The sequence below is a fragment of the Schistocerca nitens genome, unplaced genomic scaffold, assembly GCF_023898315.1.
Source record: "Schistocerca nitens isolate TAMUIC-IGC-003100 unplaced genomic scaffold, iqSchNite1.1 HiC_scaffold_380, whole genome shotgun sequence".
NCBI classification, from domain to species: domain Eukaryota; kingdom Metazoa; phylum Arthropoda; class Insecta; order Orthoptera; family Acrididae; genus Schistocerca; species Schistocerca nitens.
Window position 1 is genome coordinate 1,942,442 of NW_026045914.1, and position 21,349 is coordinate 1,963,790.

General features: G+C 42.8%; 1 protein-coding gene across 1 annotated transcript in view; it reads left to right on the forward strand.

Moving 5' to 3' along the window:
* The first annotated feature begins 1,296 nt into the window (after nucleotides 1–1,296).
* Nucleotides 1,297–21,349, forward strand: part of LOC126230340 (dehydrogenase/reductase SDR family member 11-like) — a 71,558-nt gene continuing 51,505 nt past the window's right edge. Inside the window, exons 1-2 of the mRNA XM_049942398.1 lie at nucleotides 1,297–1,517; nucleotides 15,866–16,059. Of these exons, the coding sequence (XP_049798355.1) occupies nucleotides 1,297–1,517; nucleotides 15,866–16,059 (415 nt within the window). The remainder of the gene's footprint in view (nucleotides 1,518–15,865; nucleotides 16,060–21,349) is intronic.

Here is a 21,349-nt window from a genome sequence, read left to right on the forward strand (position 1 = left end):
AGCTGTAGAGTAAATTGTAAAGCACAAGGAATGTATAGAGTAATTATTAATAGATGAAAAGGGAAAAACTCAGGACCAATTTCTTAAGTAGGAGAACAGTGTTATGGCATAGAACAGTAATGGGCAATAAATTATAAATTTTTATTTTCACACTGCGAAAGGCAATATATAGTGAGAATTTGCATTCAGCAGATATAATGATGCAAAGGAACACCTAGTGAAGTGAGACAAGCTTATTTGTTAACTCCTAAGACATGGTGTAAGAAACTCTGTCTCTTCCACGAGAACATTTAGTGAGGACCTTACACAGCAGTTAACATCCTGTTAAATGAATATAGCATCACGAACTCAGCCTCAGGTCATGGCCTCTCAATAGCTCCATTTAAATGGTCCAGTTCTTCCAGCTCTCATCAGCTGGTCATAGGGATCGATGACATTCACAATAACAGCACTCGATTTTGTGATTACTTTATTGTAGTGAATCTATATCCCTGATGCTCCAATGCAATCTATGAACTAGCCAAAGATGCGCTAGAGATGATGGTCTTCATTTACTGAACTTCATGCTATTCGCTGCCTACAATGTGCTGATGGGGAAACTGACACTACATTGCAGAGTGGTGCCAACACTAAAGTTCAGTGTGGAAGCCGCAACAAGGCATTTCTGCGCCTGTGTTACTGTTCAACACTCAGGCACCAACAGAGCGCTGCTTTACTTCGGATCCCTTCCAACAGTTCCGCTTTCCTTCATGTCCCAAAAGAGTACCGTTCTGCTTCCTTCCGTTTCTTGACGTGTAAAACTTCTCTTCTTCGCGCCCCGATAGAGTTCGGATTTACTTGCTGTCCGAACAAGAGTTCCTTAAAAAGAACAATTCTCTGAAGTATTTGGAGAAAGACTGCCAAAAATTTTATGAGTAGAATCATACAGAAAGTTAGAAACCCTCCAATCAGAGCTCACATGAAAAACATTTACCTCTCTCTTAGCAAAGTTTATTGGTATTCGAGTTACTCTGGTAATTTTTCACTCGAAACAAAATTACAAGTTGTGTGTTACCTCCATTCTTGAAGCTCTGTTCAGTGTAAGAGAATTCATACATTTATTCACCTATGACATGTGATGCCAGTTACCCCTAGTTACCTAATTATAAAGACGCCATCCAATCAACACTTGTTCTATTTGCCACATCAAAAACTCTGATTCAGAGTCTCCACGTCCTGGTGCCAGGGTGGTGGTCGTGGTGGTGAAGCTCAGATCCGCGACTACTGTGTGAGGTTGAGCTCAAAGTCCTCCGCAAGATGTTATCTGTAGTTCAAGCCTACTGCCCAAATTTCCCAGAAGCATCCTCTCTGCTCGCCGCCATCCGCACTACACTGACATTCTGGAGTGGGCAAATTGTGTGTACAATTGCCCTCCTACGGCCTCTGCAGTTAATAATCTGCCCCCAGCACCACTGTCTAGAATCTCTGGACAGGTCCCGCGCGCTCCAGATAGCGAGGGCAGGCAGGCAGCCGATGCCGTGAGTGTTCGGCGTGGGGTGGGGGAGGGCACAACACCCACGAACCGGTTTCACGTTAAACTGATGACCCAGGAAGTCGCTGCTCAGTCCCACTCTGCACTAATGGATCGTTTCGATGTCACCGGTCTGCACAAGGCGTCTCCGTGACTTAGAAAATGTGCCAGCCACACCCCACAAGCAAACCAGCGCACAAGTTGCAAATCGTCCTGTCACCTGGTTTCCTTGGGGCTATAAGGACTGAGGAAACAGAGCGTGAACACCATTCGTGACACAGACAAATTTTAATTACACTTTATTACAATGACCAATTTCCATTACAAATGTTAAGAATAAAGTGAAAATTGTTAATTGAAGTCAAACGGAATAAGCTTCAGTTATGACGCTACGGGATAATCGGGACGCTTCACATACCAAACTGGTCAAGGAACAGAGAAACAATCTTATACGGACGTAATATAACATTACCGTGCGCGTGATAACAGCTGATCAAATGAACACTTTAGATAGTGCCATTAACTACAAGAATCTCTTTTCTCTAAAACTAATTAAATTTAAATTGAACGTAGCCAACCCCCAGTAATGTCTAATGGCGCTTGTGTGTTCGGCTAGAAAAACGTGCGCCTGAAGGAAATTACACGTAAATCCGATGGTATAAATTGACACGCACCAAAATTTGACAGCAAGGTACCCGAGATTTAACGAATGCACGGTTGGACAAGAACTGAAAGGGTAAAACTTGTCAAGAAATTTGAAAAAAGTTATTAAACTTGATTTTGAACTCAAATTATTTAATAAAGTGTAACGCAGTCGCACTGGAAGTAGATAAGACAGGATTAATTCAGGTAATATAAAAATTAATAGCTAGGTAAATATCAATTTCTTTACCAACTAAGGTGCAACACCTGCTGCATGCGAACCCGCTTTGTCGTATAAACAAGTCAAGGCTTGCTGTATCACGAGTTGGTGTGCCAAGCAAAAGGGAGCTCCCGTCAACACAATCGAATGGAGCAGAATTGATTCTGAGACAGCCCATTCAAACGAAGCACAAGCGGGAAGTGCAGTGCAGAATTGTTTTATGTACCACAAAATTTTAAAGAACAGTTCATAAGAACAATTACAAAAACCAGTAATACTGGACTGCACCCATATAATTTAACAGTCTAAAACATACTTCTTTGGTTCCACAAAATAGGTTCTTCACCAGTAGTAACATGGGGAAGAGAATCATAGCACCGTCTGGTCGGTTAAAACAATTGAAGAGACTGAAAAAATTGGTCGCATAGAGAACACCTATCCACCGAGACCACAGAGTGCCACAACACAAAGGCGAGCTGCCGGAAAACGCAGGTTGACGTCGGCGTGAGACCTGCCTTGCCCCAGTCCACTGCAGAATGCTGCTACGGCGGTAAACAGGAGTCAGGTTACTCCATGCAACCGAACCCACTCTGATCCTCCGAAGTCGCAACGGCCAACACTCCTCGTATGCAACAGGGAGGATTACGGCGACGAACCACGGATCCAGACTACGAGTTCACTCGAGCCAACGGGGAGTGAATTTGGGACCCCGCTCCCGGCTCTGCTCCTCGACCAACCTTGCCGTCCTACCAACGAACTTCAAAGAGAGCGAGGCCGCCAGTGACGCTCTCTGGCCAAACAAAGTTGTAACGGCGTTTTTCTTGCATTCGTAAGATGAATTTCCATATCAAAACCCGCTTTGTACTAACACAGAAATGTAAAAATCTCTCAGCCGAATATGAAGTATTAATAAACAATGAAACCGACATGCTTGCTCCAGCCTGACGCGTTCAGTGTCGTTGTAAAAACTACCCACGATGCTCGTCAGATGTCTCCAAACGCAAATGCGTGAGCTACTGAGGTGAGCTGAGCATGGATCCTGGGGTGAAATACATCTCACTCCATCAATCATTCACAGTATCGGTAGATTAGGTGTGCCAGTACATTTTTCTGTTACTGGTAGACGTCATCTAATGTGCTATTACCGTAGAAGATGGTCGTAATTTCAAAAAAATGGTTCAAATGGCTCTGAGCATTGACGGCACTTTGAACAGTGGACGTTACATTTCAGATATGTTACGACTCGTGGCTCTACCCTTCATTCGATCCCTGCGAAACCGCACATTTCAGCAGGATAATGCACGACCGCATGTTGCAGGTTCTGTACGGGCCTCTCTGGATACTGAAAATGTTCGACTGCTGCCCAGGCCAGCACATTCTCCAGATCTCTCACCAATTGAAAACGTCTGGTCAAAGGTGGTCGAGCAACTGGCTCGTCACAATACGCCAGTCACTACTCTTGATGAACTGTGATATCGTGTTGTAGCTGCAGAGGCAGCTGTACCTGTGCACGCCATCTAAGTTCTGTTCGACTCAATGTCCAGGCGTATCACGGCCGTTATTACGGCCAGAGGTGGTTGTTCTGGGTACTGATTTCTCAGGATCTACGCACCCAAATTGCGTGAAAATGTAATGACATGTCAGTTCTAGTATAATATATTTGTCCAATGAATACCCGTTTATCATCTGCATTTCTTCTTGGTGTAGCAATTTTAATGGCCAGTAGTATATTCAGCAATTACGTCAAGAGCCCGTGCATGATGTGGAAACAAGAGTGACCTGTGCAATTACTACAACTTGAATTACTGAGTCGATCATTTCCCTCCAAACCGAAACATCTTAATTGGTAAAGTTTACGTGATCAGTATACTGTAACCTTTGTCGAGAACTCTCTACTATTGAGAAGACCTACGGCTGTATCATGCAAAACAGTGCGAGAGCATGGAGAGCAATTGAGTCAGAGACAGTAGAAAGAGATACGGTATTTGTTCCTTAGCAAGAGTGTAACAAAATTTAATTTGCACCGATTTCAAAATGTAGTCTTACTATTTAACCAAAACAGGGCATCGTTGTCTTTTTATTACCTACACAGAGATCTATAGTAAGTATGAACATCAGCCACAACTCGTCTATGATTTTGGAATTTGGAGTAAGGGCTCTATTGCGTCTTTTAGGTAGAACTGTCTATCAGTTCCAATATTTGCGAATGATCCCCTTGATTTCTTTATAAATGTTTTCTCTTGGTGACCAACATCGCTAACCATATTCGCCAGTCACTGTCTCTTAGTCGGCGGATTCAAGATCTTCTACTTTTCTTGTTGTCAGCAGGGCTAAAGTGTTTCTCTCACGTGATTGTTTTGAAACTCGTTTTTCGGAGCAGTTATCTGATGACGGATTTAATATTAGTTTACAAGATTGTTTGTTATTACTGTCGATAATGTAAGTGAAAATTTCATGGTTTGTACTAGCTACATGAAAGTAGTACCTTTCTGCTAATGTATAGTTGAGCTACATCCGTGTAATTCAATTTATGCTATGTTGAATGGCTTTACGACAGGCGCTTCTCATTCTGACATCATGTGCAAGCATGCAGTTATCAGGCTAACTGGATCACCGTTAAATACTTTCGTCTGTGTGTACTAGCAGTTACCTTTTATTTGAATGTCGCCTAACCTAATAATTTTGCTCGCCCAACCACGAGGAGAGTTTCTGTCCCAACTTTGCGATGCATATTCCCTTTACTGGTGAACGGCGTGTCTAGTGTTATGTGAGAGTTATTTGAAGCTCTCGCTCCGGCAGATTGTAATCTCCCCACGGAAAATTATCCTCTACCACGCAATAATTAATAATGGTCAATCAAATCATCCACAATTATTCACTTTTGAAAAGTATCTGATCGGATTTTCTAATAATATATGCGCCGACAGCTCGTCGACGCCAAGGTATTTTTCTAGTACGTTTATTCTTTGGAATAACAGAGACACAGAGATGGTTGCTCCTTGGTTATTATAGAGGGATAAGGGAACAGCTTCGGAAGTATCGGTTGGAAGATTGTCGGGTTGCTAAAAGAGACATATTTACTCTTCTTCTCGCTAAAGCGAGCTATTAACGTTTGTGCCGCTAGCGTGATAGGCAGAGAGAAAGAAAAAACTGTAAAAGCAAATTACATGAGACTTGGAATCAACAGAAAACGGAACATGTAATGGAGATGGATTGAATATACAATTTTCCTCAGAAATAAGGTATGTGACCATTTTATTCTAGAGTGAATGACGAATGAGTTCTCTGTCTGAGTCATTGATGATTGTCTTGGCCCTGTAATTAGTGGGGAAGTTTCAGCTGTGACGAAGAGAGCCTGCAATCTCCGAGTTTTTATGAATCGTCCAAAAAGGCTTCGTCCACATCTGAAATTCTAAATCTGTCGTAAACTGAACGAATTGTTCGAACGATCGATTTTCCCAACTGAATGCAGCGCTTAATGAAAATAACAAATGTAAAGATCTTTTCCAGCAAGCCAGCCGCTGAATATTAAGACGAAGGGCTCCACCAGAGATTCTACTAGGCTGATTTCACGTAAATAATATATTTAAACTGTACACAGATAAAGGACAGAGAGAGAGAGAGAGAGCGAATGAAATTCTAGAAAATACTCAGAATCCTCCATTAGCATAAATGTTTGTCTGTCTTATGACGGATCAGCCTACGTATAAAACAGGAAGCCCTAACTTTATTGTGACCGATTTATGTGTGACCTTTACCGATTTATGTGTGAGAGTGAAGGAGTAATAAAGACGACAGATACACCTCTGTACAGACAAAACATTACACCAAGTTAGCGGCAAGCTGCATTCACATACTTTCATCATCTACAGTAGAGAATTTATTATAATGGCGACCGTGACAGGACACGTTTTTGGACGTTGTTAAAATAATTTTGTTCTCTGTTTCATGTGAACTACGACGAGACAACTTAACTTGGAAAAGAGAAGAAATACTCGCAGTCAAATTAAGTGGATCTACAAATAAAAACAGCACGCTGGGCGCAGAAAAATGGCCTGATCTATGATTTTTTATTAAAGCTAGCTAGTATTGATGAAGTATACGTTTTTCTGTTTAGTATAATTCGATATTTGACATGCTAGATGTAGTTTGATTGACCTGCTCTAGTTGCATTTATCTGTATAAGTACAGTAAGAAAGTAGACACAAAGTATTCTTGTGTGAAGGGAGATATATCTATAATGACGGTAGAACATTTATATGGTTTTAACTAGGGCAATCTTTAAGATGAGTCAAGCAGAGCAAAGCAACACGCAACAGCCTTCAGCTGTTAGCACTGATAATAATGATGTAGTAAGATTGACGGTAGAACATTTATATGGTTTTAACTAGGGCAATCTTTAAGATGAGTCAAGCAGAGCAAAGCAACACGCAACAGCCTTCAGCTGTTAGCACTGATAATAATGATGTAGTAAGAAGTGTTGTAGAACCGATCGCTACAGATAGCGCAATAGAACGCCCGGTAGATACGGCTGGAGATGTAACAGCAAGTACGCAACATGGATTAGATCCATTGGTCATTATCATGAGGCAGATGCAGATGATAACTGAGACCATAAATAATATGAATACGAAATTAGCCTCAGTTACTGAAGGGCAAAATGATTTGAATACAAAATTAGCCTCAATTACTGAAGGGCAAAATGATTTGAATACGAAATTAGCCTCAGTTACTGAGGGGCAGGAAAATTTGAAAACCGGCATTAACGCGAAATTAGCCTCAGTTACTGAGGGGCAGGAAAATTTGAAAACCGACATTAATGCGAAGTTCGCCTCAGTTAATGAAGGTCAAAATGATTTGAACGCGAAATTAGCCTCAGTTACTGAGGGGCAGGAAAATCTGAAAGCTGAGATTAAGCAGCAGTTACACGACAGTTTTTCCGAATTAGAGCAGCGGATAGAGGCGAAGACAAAGGAACTTAAAGATCAGGCCGAAGAGACGGAACGCAAATTAACTGCACAAATAGAATTGGTGAAAGCTCAATGTGAGGAATCTACTCACCGCGTACGCGTAGAAATGAAGGAGTATGTGGCTATTAAGATAGATACCTTACGGGAACAGGTAGAAATGGTTCCGCAATTAGTACAAAAGCAAGATGCCATGTCATGTGCAATTGCGCAACTTCCTGAATTGGCACGTACGCAGACTAACCTAAAGGAAAATGTTGAACATCTGACAGAACGTCAAGACGTTATAGACCACCAAATTAATGTATTAACGGGTAAATTATCCGAAATCACATTAGAAAACAAAAGGCTAATGTGTGAAAACGTTGAGCAAAATGTTAAAGCAGCATTCCAGAGTCTATGTGGCAAACAGGAAGAGAATTTGTTTGCGAAAGGACTTGAGGAAGTGCGACAGCAGTTAGGTGCTGATTTCGAGCATTGGAAACAAACGATAGAAGAGTCGATACGCGTTTCACAACAAGGCTCAGAACAAATGAATACCGGCCAGCAGCAGAAGTTGGCAGCGACTATAGAGCCAGTTACTGCACATTCGCACACAATACCGACTTGTGTAACTCAAATATTAAATTGCCACGAGCTAGTTGTTCGCGTGAAGTTTTATCTGACGGAGATTACGACAGCCTTTGCCATGCCGAAGAAAAAATGATAAAGCATCGGCAATTCCAGATTTTTAACACTGATAAAAGGGGGGTCCATCCGATTGTTTTTATACGAAGTTTTAGAGGAGTCCTACCCAGAAATTGGTCGGAGTGGCAGAAGATCAGTTTCGTTACGGGGTATATACACTCCTGGAAATTGAAATAAGAACACCGTGAATTCATTGTCCCAGGAAGGGGAAACTTTATTGACACATTCCTGGGGTCAGATACATTACATGATCACACTGACAGAACCACAGGCACATAGACACAGGCAACAGAGCATGCACAATGTCGGCACTAGTACAGTGTATATCCACCTTTCGCAGCAATGCAGGCTGCTATTCTCCCATGGAGACGATCGTAGAGATGCTGGATGTGGTCCTGTGGAACGGCTTGCCATGCCATTTCCACCTGGCGCCTCAGTTGGACCAGCGTTCGTGCTGGACGTGCAGACCGCGTGAGACGACGCTTCATCCAGTTCCAAACATGCTCAATGGGGGACAGATCCGGAGATCTTGTTGGCCAGGGTAGTTGACTTACACCTTCTAGAGCACGTTGGGTGGCACGGGATACATGCGGACGTGCATTGTCCTGTTGGAACAGCAAGTTCCCTTGCCGGTCTAGGAATGGTAGAACGATGGGTTCGATGACGGTTTGGATGTACCGTGCACTATTCAGTGTCCCCTCGACGATCACCAGTGGTGTACGGCCAGTGTAGGAGATCGCTCCCCACACCATGATGCCGGGTGTTGGCCCTGTGTGCCTCGGTCGTATGCAGTCCTGATTGTGGCGCTCACCTGCACGGCGCCAAACACGCATACGACCATCATTGGCACCAAGGCAAAGCGACTCTCATCGCTGAAGACGACACGTCTCCATTCGTCCCTCCATTCACGCCTGTCGCGACACCACTGGAGGCGGGCTGCACGATGTTGGGGCGTGAGCGGAAGACGGCCTAACGGTGTGCGGGACCGTAGCCCAGCTTCATGGAGACGGTTGCGAATGGTCCTCGCCGATACGCCAGGAGCATCAGTGTACCTAATTTGCTGGGAAGTGGCGGTGCGGTCCCCTACGGCACTGCGTAGGATCCTACGGTCTTGGCGTGCATCCGTGCGTCGCTGCGGTCCGGTCCCAGGTCGACGGGCACGTGCACCTTCCGCCGACCACTGGCGACAACATCGACGTACTGTGGAGACCTCACGCCCCACGTGTTGAGCAATTCGGCGGTACGTCCACCCGGCCTCCCGCATGCCCACTATACGCCCTCGCTCAAAGTCCGTCAACTACACATACGGTTCACGTCCACGCTGTCGCGGCATGCTACCGGTGTTAAAGACTGCGATGGAGCTCCGTATGCCACGGCAAACTGGCTGACACTGACGGCGGCGGTGCACAAATGCTGCGCAGCTAGTGCCATTCGACGGCCAACACCGCGGTTCCTGGTGTGTCCGCTGTGCCGTGCGTGTGATCATTGCTTGTACAGCCCTCTCGCAGTGTCCGGAGCAAGTATGGTGGGTCTGACACACCGGTGTCAATATGTTCTTTTTTCCATTTCCAGGAGTGTACAAGGTTCGGGGGCGATCTGGGCCTCGGACATGACTTCTGTTTGCTCGACATATGACGATTTTGAGAAAGCGTTTTTAGCAAAGTTCTGGTCAGAAGGGGTACAGGAACGAACGCCTAGGGCAGGAGGTGCTCTACCCAGAGCCTTTCTCTTTTTCAAAAGGAAGCCTTAGGAAGTATTTTGAAAAATATATAAATAAAACTAGATATTGGGACAGACCTATGCCCTTGCCAGACATAATAAACATACTTAAGGCAAGACTACCAACTAGCATCTGGAATCAATTAATTTACGGCAACGATAAAGACCTGGAGTCGTTCCTCACGACGTTAGACCATATAGATATTATCGAAGAGAACAACCAGAAAGCCCGTAACAACAGATTCCAATATAGGGAGATAGAACCTCCGCCAAATGGTAGGCAAGGGAACGCACAGAGATCGATAAATAGTGGAGAAACCCCTCAAAATCTTAATAATAATACCAGCAATAGTCTTGCGAGGGGCTATCCAAGGAACAACAGGAATGGGAAAAGATATAATCCCGTATGGGGGAACGAAAGGAATTTCAGACCGCAAGCCTGGAACAATAACAGTAATAGAAAGTGGAATCAACCGGGGGGAATAATCTCAAATAACCAACATCAGTGGGGACGGACATCTGCGAATCAACCGGTAATTACCGAAGTGACGGATGATGTCAACCAGCAGGCAAATCAAAATTCAACAAACTTGTAAGGACCCACTCGTGCCCCGGAGGAGCGGTCAACAATTGGTTGAGGGGCAACAGGATATGTGTACCCATGCTAACGTATAATGATGGACGATTACTGGCAGATGAATTGACCGAGGACTTAGAACCACATGATGAGGATAAGGAACAGGTGGCAGTAGCCGAAGTGCAAGTCATTTTGGAGACTGTACCTATAGTGGCGGTTTTAGACACAGCTGCAACCACAAATGTTATTTCGGAGGCTCTGTTCAACAAGATCAGAAATATAAGACGAGTACCAATTTTTCCAGTTCAAAATTGCAGAATAATAGGCGCCGTTGGGGCTAGATCGGCTAATGTAAAAGTGCAGTCACTACTTAGTGTAGAAGTCGTAAATGTAGCAATATTAAGCACATTCCTTGTTGTGAAAAATTTGGTGGTAGACTGCATTATCGGAGTCGACAGCCTACGTGAATACGGATGCAGAATAGATTTTAAAACAGGAAAAATTTGGTTGAATGTAAATAAACAAGAAATTGAGTTGGACTTGTTGAAAAAGGAAAGCCTTACCAGAAAATATAATAGTGGGATCAGTGTGCAAGTAATCAGGACTGCACAAAATTCTAAACAGCACGTAACTAATGAGTTCCAAGTCAAAGGTGATTTCGGTCAATTAGTGTATGAGAAGTTAAATGAATCCGACTGCATTACTGAAGATCAGAAGAAGCAGCTCAAAGAATTATTATTAGCGCATGAAAAAGTGTTTGATGAAAGGCCAGGAGTTATTAAGGGATACATATGCCATCTCTACGTTAAGCCGCACGAAACGTATTGTAGAACTTTCTATCCTGTTCCCTGGAGGTTAAAGGCTCAAGTTCGAAAAGAAATAGATCGCATGTTGAAATGGGGTTTGATCGAACCCTCTACAAGCCCATACTGCTCCCCATTGTTGGTCGTGCCAAAAGCATACCCGGGATCGAACAAAATAAAAGGGTTATTTTCTCATAACGACTGAAAAAAATATAATGAAGATTAGAAGATAGGGAGGAATGGTGTTCCGAGTGACAGAGATGAACGCTCGTAAAAAACATAACAATAAACTGTGTGTGTAGTGTTATAAACCTTTAAATTGAAATAGTTAATCAGTGACATAGAGTATAGAAATAGTGACTAGCTATTACTATCGAGTGTTGTAAAGAAGATAGTGGAGATAGGCTTCACCTGTGGTTTGGGTGAACATGGAACTTTAGCGTTGCTAATGTTATCAAGAATTATTAAGGATCTAACTGACCTTCAAGAAGAATGAAATGTTTCCCGAAAATGACGCTGAATAATGAAATGAGGTTCCGAGTGAATATTCATATATAATCTCAAGTGCACGCTTAGATGGGTAAACGTGTGAAGAGATCTGTTGTGGCAGTGAATCGTGAGTGACGGTTAACGCTGCAAAGATAATTTCCCACGCAAAACAGTTGACGTCGGCGCGAGAGGTAAAATCGATATAGACGACACAGATATGCTTTGTAAGAGACTCGCACCAAACGCGAGGGTAAACTGATTCATGTTGAACTTTAAAAGGAAAAGGTGTTATAATTAGAAGTTAAGAGTTTTTAATTTATTAATGAATGATTAAAGAAAGTAATATTCATAGAATTAGTAGTTATTTAATGGTTCGTGTTCGTTTGGGAATTTTGTTTGAAAAATCCATTTCCATATATGAGCATGGATGAACGCCGTATAAATCAGAGAATAAATGAAAGAAGTGAATTCGCATTCCTCAATGCTAATAACTTTTACATTACAGCACTCAAGCGGAGAAATATATGTATTTAGACTAAAAAGTTTTTGAGTATAGATAAATTATATGACTTATCAAGGAAATATGGATTATGTCTTTGTATAAAATGAACTACACTTTCCATTATTCGATGATTTGAATCCAAAATCTATTGTAAGTTGCATGAATCCTTTAAATTACGAAGAACAAATCAGTGATAGAAAATGTGTTAGAACTTTTGGACTTATAAGCACAAGTGGGGAGGCAAAGTCAAAAGGAGTATTCAAACGAGAGTAAATCGGATGACGCTTTTGGCAACATCATTTGTTAATGGTTGAATTCCTTGAAGTACGTCGTAACAAAAAGGATCCATGAAGCCATAAGGATTTTGCTTTCAAAAAGGAGAATCTTGGACGGTGCAACCTAACCAGTTCTCTTACAGGAAGAGTTTCCCTTTTGGTCATTGCTAATTTTTTTTGGAATGAATGTTGCATGTGAATTCGAGTATCCCTGTCCCTTCTACTCTTCCCATTCTGGGCCGCGTAGAAGATCAACTACAAAGGGGGCCGCGTAGAAGACCGACTACAAATGTGGACGTCGGGGACATGCAAGACCCGGGGGAGTTTAGCACCGCAAGATATTGTCCTAGGAACAAGATTGTAAAACGAGAATTCACGTTATTTATTGTAAAACTTTTTTTTTTTTTTGCTAGAGGCACAAACCACTCTTCTCCAAATCGTGATACAAATTGATCCCTGTCTTTCCTTTAGAGATCTATTTCAAAATTATATTTTTTTTTCTTCTATAGGCTTTCCTATCTTCTATGTACTGTAGGCTGGGGGTCTAGGCTTAAGAGGTTTTCCAAGGTTTCCCTGCTTAAGAAAGTTCCCGAATGGGTAGACCCTGATAACAGTTTCATGAAAGATCATTTTCCTTGGTTGTGCACAGCAAACATAACACCTAGATGCACGTAAAAGCAATACAGCCGCGGTACCTGTCTCTTCATTTCTTCTGTCTTCAACATTTCTTTTCTTCGTCTGTCTCAAACATAATATTCTTTTTCAGTCGGAGGGCTGACAATCATCACTTCCGGGTTATCCACGCTAATAGATAGCTCGCGAAGTGTGTTCGGTGAATCAAAATTGAGCTCACAAACTTCGCTCGCTGCGAGGGGCATTGCAATCTCCCCACGGAAAATTACCCTCTACCACGCAATAATTAATAATGGTCAATCAAATCATCCACAATTATTCACTTTTGAAAAGTATCTGATCGGATTTTCTAATAATATATGCGCCGACAGCTAGTCGACGCCAAGGTATTTTTCTAGTACGTTTATTCATTGGAATAACAGAGACACAGAGATGTATGCTCCTTGGTTATTACAGAGGGATAAGGGAACGGCTTCGGAAGTATCGGTTGGAAGATTGTCGGGTTGCTAAAAGAGACATATTTACTCTTCTTCTCGCTAAAGCGAGCTATTAACGTTTGTGCCGCTAGCGTGATAGGCAGAGAGAAAGAAAAAACTGTAAAAGCAAATTACATGAGACTTGGAATCAACAGAAAACGGAACATGTAATGGAGATGGATTGAATATACAATTTTCCTCAGAAATAAGGTATGTGACTATTTTATTCTAGAGTGAATGACGAATGAGTTCTCTGTCTGAGTCATTGATGATTGTCTTGGCCCTGTAATTAGTGGGGAAGTTTCAGCTGTGACGAAGAGAGCCTGCAATCTCCGAGTTTTTATAAATCGTCCAAAAAGGCTTCGTCCACATCTGAAATTCTAAATCTGTCGTAAACTGAACGAATTGTTCGAACGATCGATTTTCCCAACTGAATGCAGCGCTTAATGAAAATAACAAATGTAAAGATCTTTTCCAGCAAGCCAGCCGCTGAATATTAAGACGAAGGGCTCCACCAGAGATTCTACTAGGCTGATTTCACGTAAATAATATATTTAAACTGTACACAGATAAAGGACAGAGAGAGAGAGAGAGAGCGAATGAAATTCTAGAAAATACTCAGAATCCTCCATTAGCATAAATGTTTGTCTGTCTTATCACGGATCAGCCTACGTATAAAACAGGAAGCCCTAACTTTATTGTACCGATTTATGTGTGAGAGTGAAGGAGTAATAAAGACGACAGATACACCTCTGTACAGACAAAACATTACACCAAGTTAGCGGCAAGCTGCATTCACATACTTTCATCATTTACAGTAGAGAATTCATTATAAGATGACAACTAACACTTCAAGAACCTCACGTCCCCTATTTGATATTACATCGGTTTCAGTTATTGGGTTTTCAGATTACGAATTTTTATCTGGAGATCTTTGGGAATTTCGAGTCACACTCAACAAAAGGTGTTCCACATTAACTCTCTTCCCTCTTGGCCGCTTCTGGTCTTTGGAGGACACTGGGGTAACTGTACGAGTCTCCGTAGCTCGTGGATTCTTCAGGTAAGCCCTGCACCGAACTGACGAAGATTCTGCTTTAGACAGTCCACTTGGCTCCAATTCATAGCAAGATGCTCGGGCTTTACATAGTCTCTTACTGTACGTTCGTGGTGAACATATATCCAATATGAATATACCTGAACTGGGGTAATTTGATGTCAAGGAATAGATATTCCAGTTCGCGTTCGTTATTCAGTACAAGATAATGAAGTCAGAAAAGCAGCGATATATACAAGCGACTTGAGACTCAACCATGTCGAAATGATACTGCTTTTGGAAAGCCTGGCAAATAGTTGTTCACAGGTGGCTCGATGACATGAGGCATGCTTGCAGAAGCTGTGTACTTTGCAAAGATAAATATGAGCCGCTTCTGTCTGGACACCTACGTTACCTCTTTTCTGACAGATCATACAGTATGAAACAAGTCGGCGGACTCTTGATATGTACCGATTCCATGAATACTTTCTTGCCCGTTGCGAGGGCTGCTTGGAGAAAAAACTGCAAATTATATAGTGCAGGTCGTCCTAAGATGACTTGCTACATCGCAAGAACTCCATAAATCCAAGTTTTGTTGAATAACACGCTGCTCAGATTGCCCGACAGGAGCAACAATTGGTACACACTTTAATATTCCTTCTTCACCATGACAATTATCAACCACATTTAGCTGAGGCAACGGCAGAATGGTCAACATTATGTTACGACGTCAGCTTCAAAGAAACTGGGTACCGAACTATCTAACAGCGCAAATCACATCAGCCCTACTTCCCAACAATTCTAGTCAAATGCGGAAGATTTTCACAACAGGTTAATAGCAGGCCATGTGGCTTCCAATAGAACGGCACACCTGACGTAGACGGTATCCTATCTGAATTGTGGTTACTGACAGTTGAAGAGGTGGTTTTTTAGTTTTAGGTGCACTAAGTAAATTACAACAACGAGCAGAACACCAACTAAAGTCCTAAAAATTGTTTATTTCTCATACTGATTTGCTATAAGTTCTTAGAAGAATTCTGAAAATGTAAGTTTTTGGTTGTTACCTGCTTGGTGCTTTAATTCGATTAGTTAGTGGCGAAAGCTTAACACTGAATAACTATGTTAAGTTTCTTCACATACATGATCAAGTTAAGTGAGGCTACCTGTGTTCACGAATTCCGAGGTTCTGGGGAAACAAGAATATTATCATCCTTAGTGGCAACAGCTTCTTTCTTCATGTAATTACAGCACTCACTTGTGTAGAATTCAAGTTTGTTAAATGGCAAACTTGATCTATCTCCTAATGATTTTTTTTTCTTCTGTCCAGTGCAGATTCCACAAATCTGTCGTTTATTTCTTGCAGGCTCGAGAACTGAAGGACGCTCCGGGTAGGCTCTATCCATTGCAATGTGACGTCAGCTGCGAGGAGAATGTTCTACGGGCCTTCAAATGGATCAAAGAGAATTTAGGAGGGGTCGATGTTCTTATCAACAGCGCCGGCATTTGCAGAGAAAACCTTCCAACAAGTAAGTGAGCCACAGTTCGTCTCCGTTCAAGTAAGAACCTTGAGACATCATGATGCTGCAAAGGATCTGGAAAGAGATTTATAGTTTATACGAACAGGTGGTAAATTACGCACAGAGCCGGTGCTGAAAAGGCTTCTTGTACGCTTACTGTTTCTCTCTGACCAAGGCTGGATGTCTTGTTTATATCGTGTCATATGTTTGAGACCCAGAGCAAGGATCAGGTGGCCCAACTTCGTGAGTCATCTATCATTCCCCTCAAAAAACATTTTTATTTAATAGTCATTCTATCATAAGCCAACTAACAGTTACCAAGAATCTTGCTAAATTAATACAGATAACTGAGGTTTTTAAAGTAATATCGCAATGCATAATGACATTTGCACTATACTTAAAATTACAAGTGGTAGTATAAGAACATGTCAACGGTGCAACACAGTGATGGCCCGATTACAAAGGCGCGTGGAGTGGCCGCGCGGTTTGAGGCGTCATGTCACGGAGTGCGTGGCCCCTCCCACCGGCGGTTCGAGTCCTCCCTCGGGCATGGGTGAGTGTGTTGTTCTTAGCTAAAGTTAGTTTAAGTAGAGTTTAAGTCTAGGGGCCGATGACCTAAGCGGTTTGGTTCCTTAGAGATTCACACACACCGATTACAAATAATTGATGAAATAAACGGGTGGCAGGGCTGAGTCCGCGCATCTATTAGCACAACTGTGGGCTAACCCCACAACAGGACTTGAATTTGTTGAACAAACGACAAGTAAAGGACGTTAAAATGCGTACATCTCCAGTGCATCAGTAAGCTCCAGACCTGCTCCGAGGCAAACATTGGACACAAGTACATATAATGTTGGTGTCCACAGTCTATTAGCCACCTCACGCTGGGTGGTACACGATCATGTTAAATTTTCCTTTTACTAACAATAATGGGGAGCGTAAGGCAAACGACAACACTTTGGTGTCATAAGACATTGTTATTCTCGTTCCATATAGACAAGAAAAGGACAAGCTGGCCAAACGCAATCGTCGTGTAAAAACCGTGCAAACTGTAATACTTGACTGATTGGCTACAACGCTGTTACACACAAATCAAGTACTTAATAAGCTACTGGGCCCCTAAAACAAAATAAACTACCGGGCCCCTACTAAAATGGTAATGACAATTAAACCCATAATATCTTTAAAGAAATCAAAAAACTCTGCTCAGTTTGCCCAAAGGCTTTCATCACATTCCCACAAGAATCTTGCAATAACAGAAACACTGACAAAATTACTTTCTCAAAATGACCAAAGCCATGATACCAAAAGAACGGCAATAAGCTGCTCAGCTTGAGGTTGAAATGGGAGATCCGCAGAAGCGTGTGTGACCTGCCAACACCTAGACCTCGTGCGATGACGGGAAAGCCGCCGAAGCAGAAGTAAGACGCGTCCCTACATCGGACCAGCAGAAGAGCAACGCGTCAACCGCTGCCGATACGTAACTGTCAACATATACCAAAGCACAAACAGCAGACAAGTTTGACAGAAATTAACATACACAGTAGTATTTAAGCTGACATTTAAAATTATTTCCAAGGAAACCAACTATTAAAACTTCAGTATAGGAGCACCCCGTTCATAAACATTGGAAGTTAACCTTCCTATAAATAACAAGGAACAATGTAAAAAGTCATTTAAAAGAATAATTACATAATAATTGAAGCAAGGCAAAAAAAGTCAATCTTATACCTTTACTGGGGCGTCTTGGTGACTGAATGACACTGTAATTCGCTACGCACCAAATGTCAGATGGTCGGCCATAAGGGCCGGCCGGAGTGGCCGAGCGGTTCTAGGCGCTACAGTCTGGAACCGCGCGACCGCTGCGGTCGCAGGTTCGAATCCTACCTCGGGCTTGGATGTGTGTGATGTCCTTAGGTTAGTTAGGTTTAAGTAGTTCTAAGTTCTAGGGGACTGATGACCTCAGAAGTTAAGTCCCATAGTGCTCAGCGCCATTTTTGAATTTTCGGCCATAAGGTCTACAACAAACAAAAATCACACTCAGTAGTATCAAATAATCAATGATAACAGTGACTTCAGGTACCAGATTGACATTGCACAATACAAGCTTGGCGCTTGAAGAAACCTCCAGACTGACACACACAGGCCCGAAAGGTGTCACTGAAAGGCATAAAAGAACCGGATTCGTGGCCAGCTAGCATCGTAGGACAATTAACAGTCTTTAAGTACAGTAGTTACTGAATAGTCTTCGTACATGATTTCACGTTAATGCGAAGGAGGCCAATAGCTTCAGGACTCCAAGTAGGGACTGGATAATACTGCCCTCCTGCTCGTAGCTGCTAACAAGAGGTTCAGTACATCTCGGCGTATTTAGCCCACCACAGTTAACTCATGCATTTCGTGACGAGAGCCGCTCTTTGCCCCCTCAGCTCACCGGCACCAACGGTAAACGCTACATGAAAAGGCGGGACCTACGAACCAACGGTCAACGGTTTCAACTCTCTGCATTCGTCAGTACGCCAGCTACTCAGACACACCCGTCCAGATGCGACTTCCATACACCACTCCTTACTTCACAGCTCCAGAGGTAACACTCAACCAAGCAAAGATGATACGACGAGGGCCAGAATCGATGGAACGCGCGCAGAAATGGCGCCAGTACGATCGCACTAGCGCACCTTCACAGAAGCAACCACTACTCATTTTTGTTGTACAAATTGCGTGTAGCATAAGAAGTAAAGCTGTCACACAATACTGACACAATTTTCGATAAAGCATTGTTCAGTTCACTAAGTTTGATACGCCCAGTCAATGAAAGAGGAAAAGAGGCAGCAGGTACAACAAAGAAAAGAATCATACGCTACTCTGGGAAAATGCTGAAAGCAAACCAGCCGTCTACGACGTTCCAAGATGGCAGATGAGGCAGTTCCATGATGAAATAGCAAAGACAGTGTGTGGCGGTAAGCCCTATCATGAGCCCAGCTATAGACTACGTAGCCAAAGAAACCCAATAGTATTAGGCGTTCACAGGCGGGCAGATAAGCCAATGCCATGTTGAAACGGCAAACACACTGCGAGATAAACCAGTTGTTGAGACTAGCGATAGGACACGTAGCTGTTGTTCACAGCGCACGGAATTTGAAGGAAAAATAAACAGGAGGAATCTCTTAGCACACACACACACACACACACACACACACACACACACACGAGGGAGGCCTAATTTCGTCCTATATACGTATAAGCAGGAACTACCTCGAACTGGGACACAGGCTGACAATTACAGTAACTGTAGTGCCGCGGTATGTGGGAGATATCAGCGTATTACAGTATTCGAATCTGTGGAATTAGCTTCATAACGCCCATCTGCTACTCTATGTCGTTCTGATCTGTAGTAATATCCGTACAACGACAATTACAATCTTTCCATTATACAGCTGATGGTTGCCCATAATCGCAACTGCGAATACATTTCATGTCACTGAAGGCTGTCGTCCGTTGATGAACAGCGGCAGTAGCGGCGCAACATTGGGCTGACCTGTCTGGGGTTTGAATGAGTCTCCAAGGCGTGTGCTGTACAGGCCTAGATAGTTATCCTGGTAGACGACACAGATTAATATAGCGTTACTATAGCTAGAATAAACTGCCATTCGGTTTTATTATCTCTGATCTCAGATAGCTATTGCTTTCCTCGAAGCCTTCCCAACAATTGGTAAAATCTTATTATTTTATACACACTGATGAGCCAAAACATAATGATCAATTACTTAAAAGTCTGTTGGTCCACATTTGGAAAGCAAATGAGCGGCGACTCTGCGTGCAATGGATTCTAGAAGCTCGTGATAGGTTTTCAGATGTTTTCCCCGGTCAAATATTATTTTTAAGCGTACGTGAGGAAAAATGTTATGGTTACTTTGTGATTGGAAATTTTCGCGAGTGAAGAAAAATCCTTTTTATTAATAATTTGTGGAAAAAATTCGTTTCATACTCTAGGGGTAGCGTCTTTGATTCATAATCAAAACGTCTTCGGTCCCGGGTTCGATCCCCGCCACTACCTAAATTTTGATAAATAATCAGCATTGGCGGCCGAAGACTTCCGGCATAAGAAGTCAGCCTCATTCTGCCAACGGCCTTCTCAAAGAGTGCGGCGGAGCGGATAGAGGTTCAGGGCACTTTCTTGTCCTAGGGGTGGGAAATTGCCCCTAAAGGCGGAAGAATCAGCAATGATCAACGACATGAGGATGCAGAAGGCAATGGAAACCACTGCATTAAAGACACGTAACGTGTATCCACAGGACATGTGGCCTGTAATTCAAGAAGTGTCATGATGATCTCTCCATTGGCAAAAGATTCCGGAATAGTCCCCCATTCGGATCTCCGGGAGGGGACTGTCAGGGGGAGGTTACCATGAGGAAAAGATTGAATAATCAACGAAAGGATAACGTTCTACGAGTCGGGGCGTGGAATGTCAGAAGCTTGAACGTGGTAGGGAAACTAGAAAATCTGAAAAGGGAAATGTAAATGTTCAATCTAGATATAGCAGGGGTCAGTGAAGTGAAGTGGAAGGAAGACAAGGATTTCTGGTCAGATGAGCATCGGGTAATACCAACAGCAGCAGAAAATGGTATAACAGGTGTAGGATTCGTTATGAATAGGAAGGTAGGGCAGAGGGTGTGTTACTGTGAACAGTTCAGTGACCGGGTTGTTCTAATCAGAATCGACAGCAGACCAACACCGACAACGATAGTTCAGGTATACATGCCGACGTCGCAAGCTGAAGATGAACAGATAGAGAAAGTGTATGAGGATATTGAAAGGGTAATGCAGTATGTAAAGGGGGACGAAAATCTAATAGTCATGGGCGACTGGAATGCAGTTGTAGGAGCAGGAGTAGAAGAAAAGGTTACAGGAGAATATGGGCTTGGGACAAGGAATGAAAGAGCAGAAAGACTAATTGAGTTCTGTAACAAGTTTCAGCTAGTAATAGCGAATACCCAGTTCAAGAATCACAAGAGGATGAGGTATACTTGGAAAAGGCCGGGAGATACGGGAAGATTTCAATTAGATTACATCATGGTCAGACAGAGATTCCGAAATCAGATACTGGACTGTAAGGCGTACCCAGGAGCAGATATAGACTCAGATCACAATATAGTAGTGATGAAGAGTAGGCTGAAGTTCAAGACATTAGTCAGGAAGAATCAATACGCAAAGAAGTGGGATACGGAAGTACTAAGAGATGACAAGATACGTTTGAAGTTCTCTAACGCTATAGATACAGCAATAAGGAATAGCGCAT